Source organism: Cyanistes caeruleus, chromosome 2, assembly GCF_971803275.1.
Source record: "Cyanistes caeruleus chromosome 2, bCyaCae1.hap1.1, whole genome shotgun sequence".
Classification (NCBI taxonomy): Eukaryota; Metazoa; Chordata; class Aves; order Passeriformes; family Paridae; genus Cyanistes; species Cyanistes caeruleus.
Genome location: NC_141702.1, coordinates 54,308,189 through 54,318,708, shown reverse-complemented (window position 1 = coordinate 54,318,708; position 10,520 = coordinate 54,308,189). Strand labels below are relative to the sequence as shown.

General features: G+C 40.7%; 2 protein-coding genes across 3 annotated transcripts in view; both read left to right on the top strand.

The window, feature by feature from the left end:
- Positions 1 to 391: 391 nt before the first annotated feature.
- LOC147654817 (uncharacterized) lies at positions 392 to 4,391 on the top strand. Its single transcript, XM_086877054.1, has 2 exons — positions 392 to 1,164; positions 2,167 to 4,391. Exons 1-2 carry the CDS (start codon positions 705 to 707, stop codon positions 2,196 to 2,198), a joined length of 492 nt encoding a protein of 163 aa, XP_086733180.1. The 5' UTR covers positions 392 to 704; the 3' UTR covers positions 2,199 to 4,391.
- A 788-nt stretch (positions 4,392 to 5,179) lies between these two features.
- The window catches only part of SAMD3 (sterile alpha motif domain containing 3), a 35,317-nt gene continuing 29,976 nt past the window's right edge, over positions 5,180 to 10,520 (top strand). Inside the window, exons 1-4 of one of the 2 annotated variants that reach the window (XM_023924096.2) lie at positions 5,180 to 5,200; positions 5,377 to 5,484; positions 6,224 to 6,413; positions 10,151 to 10,261. In XM_023924096.2, coding sequence (XP_023779864.1) covers positions 5,406 to 5,484; positions 6,224 to 6,413; positions 10,151 to 10,261 — 380 coding nt within the window. In that variant the 5' untranslated portion in view covers positions 5,180 to 5,200; positions 5,377 to 5,405. Of the gene's footprint in view, positions 5,201 to 5,376; positions 5,485 to 6,223; positions 6,414 to 8,924; positions 9,090 to 10,150; positions 10,262 to 10,520 lie in introns of those variants that run through there. The other variant, XM_086877053.1, reaches the window with a different exon arrangement.

The window sequence follows — 10,520 nt, the reverse complement described above, 5'->3', positions numbered from 1 at the left end:
CTAGGAGGGGAATTGTAGAGCAGGGCTACAGTGCCTGAGGTCTCTGTACTGCCCAGTGAGAACAGCTCGAGTCCCCTGGTAAGCCAGCAAGCAGTGATCAATACAGTACTCATGGCTCTGGTGAGAAATTTGTACATTGGGGAGAAAAGTCAGCGTGATGCAAGATGAAATTATTTTTACTTTAGTCTTCCGGAGCAGTGTCCGTGTCACACTGAACATCTTCAGTTGGATTGCTTTCTTTTTGGTACATGAAATTTCATTTTTGTGATTCATAAACTTTTAACCTTTACTTGATATTTTTCCTGTTCTCACTGTCTAGTAACATTGTGTTTTTATTTGATTAAATTTTCTTAAAGGTGTATCTGGTTTGGTTTTGCACAGCCTGGTTTTTGGTAGCAGGGGGGGCCACAAAGATGGCTCCTGTGGGAAGCTTCCACCATGTCCAGCAGGGCCAGCCCCTGATGGCTCTGGAGATGGATGTGCCACTGGCCTAAGCTGGGCCAATTAGAGATAGCAGTAGTGCCTCTGTGATGACATTTTTAAGAAGAAAATCAAAACAAAGTCACAGGTGTTTCTGCTAGTCAGGGAAGAGAAGGTGAGACTGTGTGAGGGAAACAACATGGCAACACCAAGGCTGGAGAAGGAGGGGGAGGAGCTGCTCCAGATGCTGGAGCCGAGATTCCTCTGCAGGCCATGGTGAGGCCATGGTGAAGCAGCTATGCCCTGCAGCCCATGGGGATCCACAGGGGATGCAGAAATCCAGCCACAGCCTGTGGGAGAGCAGGTGGATGCCTGGAGGAGGCTGTGATCCAGTGGAAGACCTGGTGGAGAGAGAGGGCCCTGCTGCCAGGCTGGAGCAGCCTGTCCTTGGAGGACTGCACCCTGTGGAGAGACCCACACCGGAGCAGTTTTGGGAGGACAGTGTGCCCATGGAGAGGAGTTCATGTTGCACCTGCTGTGGTTTTGCTGTTATTCACAAGAAGTGGACCAACAGGAGAAGTTCATGGAGAACTGTCTCCCATGGGAGGGACCCCACACTCTCACAGGGAAAGGACTCCTCTCCCAGAGCAGCAGAAGAAAATCTCAGTGAAGAACTGACCAAAACCCCCGTGCCTGTCTCCCTGAGTTGTTGGTGGGAAGAAGGAAGTGGCTGGGTGGAGAAAGGTATTTAAAGGCTTGTTTTACTTCCCATTATCCTCCTCTGATTCTGTTAATAATAAATTCACTTTGCAACCTTAAATTGAGCCTGTTTTGCCTTGAAGGTTTTTTTTCTCCTGGTCCTTATCTCAACTCATGAAGCCTTCATTAACGATTTTTCCTCTCCTCTGCCCAGCTGAGGCAGCAAAGGGTGAGAGAGCAACTCTGGTGGGTGCCTGGCATTGGGCACCATGACAAAAGGATAATATAAGAAGCTTTGATTTTACATGGCCATGACCTTTATTTCCAGAAGGTTTTCTTTAAAAAAAACCAAAAAACCCAGACATTTACAGCTAAGTGTATTATTTCATCCTATGTGCGCTGTTACAGTGATAGCAAGAATGTAGTCCCATTTACATTACTATTAAATCACAGTCAAATTAACTTTCTTCCTTTCAAATTCTCATATAACTTGCACACCTGTAATTGAGAGAACTCGTTTTTTGTGTTGAATCTTGCTGTTGAAGTGGGACAACTTACTTTTCCAGTAGTACTGCAGATAGTACAGATGAAAATATTTTTAAAGTTCATATAGAAAAAACTTGAATATTAGAAATGGTATATTTAATCAGAAGCACATGTATTAATGAAAGAGATGAATTTTTTTTATAATATTCTTCAGAGTTAATTCCTGCAGTGGAGGGATTTGTCTACTTGATAAGCTCAATGAATGGGCATGTTCAGAACCCTTGAAACTTCCCTTAGCTCTGATCAAATTTTAAAAGGTTTGGCTTGTTTTCTTTATCTACAGCTGACTAATGGATGTACATGTTTTCTTCATAGGTATTCTTATAAAGCCTTTCTCCTAGGTGATACAGAGTTTCTCTTGCATCTGCTGCATGTTTGCATGTCTCCTTGTCTTGCAGCTGCAAGTGTTTTCCTCTCCAGTAGCACAGAAACAAGAACTGGTATGTTGATTTGAAGATTTGCTCCTTCACTGATATTGGATTTTTTTCCCCTTTCTTTCAGGTATCTCTGCACTGTGGTTTATGCTAGCATAAACACCTGATAAATGACAGCAGTATGTTGTTGGCATTTTTCTTTGAGGGATGGAGAAGGTGGCAAAAGTGCTGCCTCAGAGTCTTTCCTTATATGTTATTGAAAAGGTTTGTGGAGAACTGATGTTCTTTTCATGATAATTCAACACAGAATCTGAGATTACATGTTCTGTCTTCAGTACTTTTGTTTGAAGGTATTTTTAATTTTTTTTTAAAAATAGGTTGGTAGCAAGTGGAAAGAAAATAATAAAGTCTCTTTAATGCGTTTGAAGATGAACCCAAATTAAGAGAGCATAAAATTGCACATGGGGTACTTTGGTTTCGTCTTTGGTATGCACCAACTCCTACTCATCACACTTGTAACTTTGAGACCTGGCCCTGTACAAAATGTGCCACACAGCTGTGATGTATAGATGTGCACACATCACACGCCTCACACATTCCTTTAGTACTAAAATGTGCTAAAATTAAATAACTCTGACCTCAGTGAAAACCTCATAGAGGCCTGTCAGAAGTTGTGCTATTTGTAGTATGTGGTGCCATAGGCTCTCTCATAGGTCAACAAGGGAGGTAAACATAATAACTCACTTGTTGTGTTTCAAGTGTTTTGATATATTGGTTTGTTCATTTAGAAGTATCACTTCAAGTATCATTTTAGAAGTGTCACTTCAAGATTATGGCAGCTGTGGACAAGCTGTGGGGTAATTTGGTGCACGTGCAGTGTGCATCTGTCAGCACAGGCACGCTGGTCAGGAACCCCATCTCTTGCAACAGCAAGAGTGTAACCAACAGCAAGTTGTGTAACCAACTACGTGAGCTGAAATCTGTACCACTGATAGGTCTTTAGCCTGATCTGATTAAAACCTCAGATTTTTATCCTTAAGTTTTGAAGAATTTTATAGTAAATAGAAGTGCTTGTCCTGTCACATTTTAGGGAAAAGTAATTTTCGTTAATTTCATCACTTAATTTTATTAACCAGGGTTAGTTAAATCATAATTATGTTACTGACCCCAGGTGTATGAAGAAATGGGTCCCAGTGATTTGCTATATTACTAATAGAGATCACTCACTCTTAGAACTGTTCTGAATTTGACTTGAAGTTAAGCTGTAAATTACTGTCTCTAAAATGTTACTGTTGTTGGGTTTTTGTTGTTCTGACTTATAAGACTTGACTGAGGGATATAAATATTCACAGATTTCACCACACTAAACACAGGCAACCCTTTGTTGGATAGTCTTTTGATGCTACTGTAATAAATAGGATCATTAATGAAGACAAATATCAGCATCATGCTCAGTCCTTGTTTTCTCCATAATGCTGCTAGAAGACTGGTGTGATCTTTTTGTGGTTGCTTTATCTATAGCAGATTCAAGTAACTGAAATCACTTTTGAAAAGCATTTCAAAGTATATACGTGATTCATGACCCTTTATGCATATAATCTGAGGGTTTTTTAAAAGCAGCCTCTCAACTGTCATCGCTTCCCTCAATAAAGTGTTCAGCCTACATTTCCATGTGCAAGTGGCCATTTTGCTGGAGAATTAGCCAACCAGGGCTAAATGTGCATATTGTTGTGCATGGCTAGAGTTTGCTTGACACTTTTTGTAGTGTTGGTATCTGCCTGTCTACTGTAGAAGAATAGTTCTAGTGTGTTAGTCTTCTTATAGGATGAAGAACTGACCTTTCCGACGTTTTAATGTATCCCTCTCCTTTTACACTGCTTCGTTGATAAGGGAAGTATCTTTCTGCTTTGCACTCGGCTTTATCTTTCAAGTTTTTGGAGATTTTTTTTCTGCCCTACTCTTTGCAAGGAAGTAAGAAGTGTGACAGAAAGGTGTGATTTTTAATTTACACCAGAGTTCTCAACAAATAATGACTTTTCACACCCTGCTCTTGTTGCTTAGCCTGGGGGAGGAGTTGTATGGCTACTGTTGTCATATCAAATTAAATCCACTCATGTAATTCAGAAAGGCATTCGTCTTGAACTTAACCCTTCTAAGTTGCTGAAGTCGACAGGCATGAGAGTGTAGGCTGAAGTGTGTGTCGTTTGGAGGGTCTCTGGTGATGAAGGATGAAAATTGAAATGTTTTTATTTAAGGAGGTTTTTTCTTTTTCCTTTTCTTTTGAACACAGATGCTGATGAGGTTTGTTAGGATGAATCCTCAGGTTAGCCTGGAGTTTGCTGTGGGCTCAAGGTATGGAAGGAAATGTTTGACCAACAATGCCAGACACTCCTATACTTGTCTGGAAATCTGACTCCAGTAATGTTGTTTTGCTGTGGTTTTGCTGTTTTACTGTGGTTTGCAAGCATGGTCATGGAGCACATGGTGCTCCTTTTGGTAGCAGAGCTAAAACACATCAATAAGGAAATTCACCTCAGAGAGAGGTTTCTGCTGCCGAGAAGTTTGCAGTGTGGAACAAGCTGTGTCTTTATAAGTTATCTTCCTCTGGGGAGGTCGCTGTTGGTTTTGGGATGTGTTGCACCCCCTCATCACCCAAGTAAGTCCTTCAGGCAGGGGGCACACGGTGTGTGCAGGATTCATCCAGAAGGTGCAGGGATTCGTCCCGGCTGCCCCAGAGACTCTGCCTTCCCAGGGCACCCACTGCATCCTCCCAGGTACCACTGGAGCCGGGAGAAAGGAACCAGCAAATAACAGGAGGAGCAGTGTCCTCCCTTTCACCTTTATTGTCCCTAGCTGCTGATAATTCAGGGTTAAGTATTTGCTGGGTACCTGCTCTGCCAGGTGGTGCAGAGAGGGTTAAGGTGCTTGACTGACTGGAAGCATGGATGTGACAGACTCCTATCTGATGGTGGGGTGGTTTGTTTTTTTTTTCCCTTCTGTAAAATGTCAGCCATTTCCTGATGAGCCTGATGGTGGTGGTGAATTTCACACCTTTTTTCTTCTCTGTGTGGAAACCTGGGTGTTAATGGTACAGGAGCAGGTCTGTTTTATAAGGAATGAGGCTGCCTCAGAGCAGAGGGAAACCTGGGACTGGAGAGGAGGTGAGGAAAGGGATCCAAGGAAACTGCCACTTACAACAGGCATTAGCTGGATTATTTTGCACTATTTTTATTCAGAGCATGTAGATGTATCATTTGCTAAGTGCATTTTTTTGCTATGAAATGTTTGAATCTGGCTTGGAGTTCAGCACAAAAATAATCCCCTCTTTTCATTTCAGGGGGAAATTTAACATTGCAACAACTGAAGATGGAAAGTTGGTCTGTTGAGCAAGTCTGCAACTGGTTGAAACAGAGAAATTTGGGAGAACTAGTTCCTAAATTCCGTGGTAAGCATTTTTGTTGTTTAGGGGGGTGGTGGTGGTGTTTGTCTAGTATTTCTTGCTATGCATTTAATTGGCACTGCCTACCTTGTTTTGGGGCATGTGTGTATATGCTAACCTCAGACTTCTATAGAAATGTATTAGGGTGAGAACTGACATAGATCTGATAAATCAACATAAGTGCACAGATTTGTTACAAAGTCTGAGATATCCTGGGGGATGAGATTAAGTCTGTATAAAAATAGAGATACCTCAAATCAGAGCTGGCAGTTTAAAAGTCCTGACAGGGCCTATTTTATGTTGCATAAATCTTTTGAAAAAATGCAAATGTAGTGTGTAAATGTTTTATGTCTGAGTACATAAACACTCTACAGAAGAGTGCACAAGAAATTGTTATGTGAACAGCCTATTTCTTGTGTACTCTTGTTAAAAAGCTTGATTTCCTTCATCAGCAAGCAACAGTCTCCTGTGGTTCAAGCAAGGCCTGATTTGAAGCATTAAAATAGTCACTCACTGCTTCTGTGCATTTTGGACTTGGCTTTTTGTCAGGGGAAGATATCTAGCCAGTGATTAGGACTCCTGGCAGTGCTTGGAAAAGGATGGTGGTAGCTGAAGATGACTGTCAGCAGTACAAAGCATCCTTTCCTTTGACTCATCTTCCATCATCATGCTTTTAGGCACACAAAAAGTAACTGTAACTATAAAGCTATTTTACAGTAATTATTTTGTCTCCTTCATTCTGCAGAAGAAGAAGTAAGTGGAGCAGCTCTTCTGGCTCTTAATGATCGTATGGTGCAGCAGCTGGTGAAGAAGATTGGGCACCAGGCAGTGCTGATGGACCTGATTAAAAAATACCAGCAACAGAAGAGTGGGCTGGAATCCCTTACATACTGTTGTGAAACAGCTTCTCAACAATTTCCAGAAGTAATCAGTGGGTGAGTTTGTTCATGGCAGAACAGATATTAGTCTGGGTACAGCTGTGTTCTTTTCATGGCATTTTAAAACTGGCATTTACTAGCTCTTCAGCTGTACTTGGTTTTTATATTTTGAGTATCTGTAACAAATGTGAAATGTAAAATTAGATTCTTACTTTGTGGTTTTAAACAGGGCATCGACATTCCTGAACCACGCCATTAATTAATTTAAACTTCCTTATAGCCAGTTCTAGGACCTAGTTTTCATTTAGATGAAGCCCTGTCAAACTTCCACTTTAGCTAAGATTTTTTCTGTTTACAATATTAAGCTTTTGAAGAACTTACTTTTAAATGCTTGCAAGCCTTGGAGTAAAATAACAATTTAGCCAGAGACAGTATTTGTGGCACAGGTGTATTGAAAGTCAGCTTATTAAAGGAAACTCTTGGTCCATATGTAAGCATTTAATAATCCCACAATAGGATTATTGAAATTTATTGTGAAAGTAGGTAGAGTTTTAGAAAACAGTTTCTAGGGAGATCGTCCTCAATGATTGTGTTCTGGCTCTTGGTTGAGCAGGTCTTCTTTCTTTGTTTGGGGTTTCTTAGGGGAGGGAGGAGGGGGCAGAGTTTGTGGGGTATTTGTGTGGGGGGGTTTGTTGATTCTCCCATCTTTTCCCTCCATTCTGATCTGTAAGTCTTGGAGGGTTATGTTTTTCTGAATGTCTTGGCTGAGGAGAGAAATCCTGACCTCTAAGTGGTCCCTTTTAAACCCAGGAATCCTGGCCATAGAGAACGGCTTGCCATGGATGCAAAATACATTTTTTTCAGAGGGAAGGACTCTATCACTGAGGCTGCATTAGTCACAGTAGGATTAATCCAAGAGGATTAGAACTGCAGAGCACTTGCCTTCATCCAAAAGGAGTCCAGGTAGTGCACTCTGAGGTGATTAACAGCCCAAACACAAGCATGATAAACAGTGATAACTGAATTACTTCCAAACAACTCGAGCTCATGAGAACTAAACTGCACATGTAGATAAATCCTCTTGTCCTTGTGGAAGTATTTGTGACACTCCTTAGGTAAATGCTCCTGCACCACTGGAGAAAAGGGGATTGCAGGAAGAAGACCAAGTCACTGCATGTAAGATTCATCACAGGCCTGAAGTACACAATCACAGCCAGTCTCAGTTCTCTGCACCAAGGTCCTGCCTACTTGATTTATAACAAGCTCCTTCTATAGGGGTAGAGGTGTCTGCTCTGAAGAATACTGTGTATAGGTCCTGTACTTCATCCAAAGTGTGCTGGATATACCATGATTTCAGCAGGGAGTTCAGAAGAAAACATGTCCTTTTGCTTAGGGCAGTTAGAATGTTGCTTTGGGTATTGAGTTTTCATCCTTGCCTTTGTCAGGGGTGTTTGGGTAGATTGTGTCTCAGATGTGACTGTTTCCCATGTGCTTCTCAGCTCTTGCAGGTCAAGCCATGCTGTCCCACAAAGAGCATGCAGTTGCAGTAGCATGAGTTCAACTGCTTTGCTGTGAAGTTCTGCTGACTCTAAAGAAAAATAAAAATTAAATACTTTAAATATCAAATGTTAGTGAATATAATTTACATTAAAATCTTTCCCTACCTAGTCTCTTTCCTGGAAAATGAAGTGTTGGTATCCTTCTATTTACAGGGAAGTTGAGTAAATGAGCTGCTGTTCCTGAAATATTTTTTGTGTCAGCAAGAACGACAGAATAAAATCCAAGTAAATTTAAGATGCATTCAGTCATGGATTTTAGGATGAGTAAAAAGTCAGCATATTCTGTGAATTTTGGGGTATAGAATTATGGAAAATCACTTATTGTGAAAAGAGTATTTTGTTACAAAGCTAGAAGTTGTATCCTTATATGCAGACAGCTGTGTCTCTCTTTTCTTAACCCTGCAGTACTTTTCTTAGTGATGTATAAAATTCATAGTTGTGATAGTTCACAATGTATGTGAGCTCACATTTCCTCCATTGCTCAGTGATGTTAGGCTGAATGGCAGTGAGTAGAGAAACCACGACAAGGTTTGCAGTTAGTAACATCCACAGCTGGGTGTGTGTGGTCCCCCTGTGGTGCCAGGGAACAGCTATGAAAACTGAGTTGGCACACTCCTAAGCCCCTACCATGCAACTATCCTTTTTTCAGAATTATTTCTCAGTCAGGCCAGTTCCCAGACATTGCTGACCCTGCCAGGACCAGTGACAGGGTGGAGAGGGCATTGCTCAGGGCAGGGAAAAAAACATCATCATCACAGTCTCTTTCTGGGTCAGCTGAAGCCACTGTGGAAATTCCAAGAGCTGTCAGCAGTATTTCCCTGCTGTATTTCTCATATAAATGCTACCCCCAGTGTTTTTTGGTGCATTCCTGGCTGCCACCTTTTTATCCTGGTGTCCTTGGCTCATCCTCTGTGTGTGAATTGTGCTGACCTCCCCTCCCTGACAGAAACAGAAACAAAGTCCTTGGCTGGATATGGAATTTAGAGTGTGAGAGGTGAACACTTTCTGTGTGGAAGTGATAGATTTGTGAAAGGACACTGAATGTGGCTTATATCTCCAGCAATTTGGATTAGACCTTGTGTCTGTCACTGGTTCAGTGGAAGTGTTCTCAGTCACACAGTAGAAACTGCTCTTCTGTGTGTATAAGGAGCTCACAGAATATTTACATTACCAGGTAAATATTAAGATGCCTTCCACTTTCACAATCAATTGTTTCTAAGAGCCACAATATACTAAGGTGGTTTTTTGTTTGTTTCATTTAACTACATGGCTGAAATATATTGTTTCATGGAAAGGGAGAACTCCCCTTATAAATGTGGGAAATTTTAATGTAATTTATAATAACAATCTTTTGTGTGTTGAGTGCAGCTGAGGCTGGAACAGTTTCTAGAGAATCTTTAGAGTTCAGATGTTCTGAAGAGATGAGCTTTAGGGAAAAGTAAGTGCTTTATGATTGCCATTAATTCTTGGCAGCATAACAGTGTCCCCTCTCTTAGCTCTGCCTTTCCCCCACTACAGGATAAAACTGTTGATGTGGGCTTCCAACAACATATCTACCAAAACAAGGTAACATAACATAACAGGAATATGAGAGGGAGAGAAGTGGACACAAAGGTTAAATGAAAAGCAGTGATTTGGACTGGCTCTTAGTAAAGTGGGCATTTAGAATTTTTGTTGCTAGTGATGAGCTAGAGCAGATAGGAACAGTGGGCTGTAATACCAGACAGCATTTGGAGATCTTCTAGAGTTGCTGGAGTACTACAAAGCTGGCTTGAAGCTTTTGACTTAACCTCTGGAAAAAACAACTTTATAAGATCCTAGTTAAATAGCAATATATTGAAATGCTGTGTAATTAGCTCTTTAAGACCACCCCTTGCATGCTGTAATGGTTAGTTTTCCCCAGAAACTAGAAGATGCCAGATTATGAAGATGGAAGTTACTCTGCAACTGAGGCTGATTTTCTTGGGATTTGTAACTGTGTAGTAATTAGAATATAAACAGGCTGAACTTTCTACACTTTTCCTTTTAATTTTTCAGAGTATGGTAATTGAATTGAGAGATTGATTAAGAGGCTAAAATCATTAGATTTTACCTATGATTTGAAATCCTCTATCATTAGATAGATCAATTTTTCTCCTTTTCTGTTCCTGACACTGGTATTTTAGAGCCCTAAATTTCCTCTTCACTATAAGCTGCACAAGACCCAAGAGTGATTTTTATTCTTTTTTCTTTCAGGGCTACTGACAGACAGATGTTAAATTCTTCTGGTCCTGTGGAGCATAAGAAATATCTGTGTTCAGCTGGAAAAGAAAAAGGATTAATTGATCACAGAGTACTAAAGCAAAAGTGAGTTTATAATATATTTATTAGATTTTCCTTACCTTTTGAAAATTACATAAACACCTCTTCTTGCTTCATTTATACTTTACAAAAAGTGATCTTAATTACCGGAGGTCAGGTTCAGGTATATCCAGGCATATTTAGAAAATAACAAGAACAGAAATTTACTAGGATTTGACAGAATGAAATAGACTGATGTGTGATTCCATCCTCAGTCCTTGTTCACTGTTCTGTATTACCTCATGCAGAGGGCAAGATACAGATT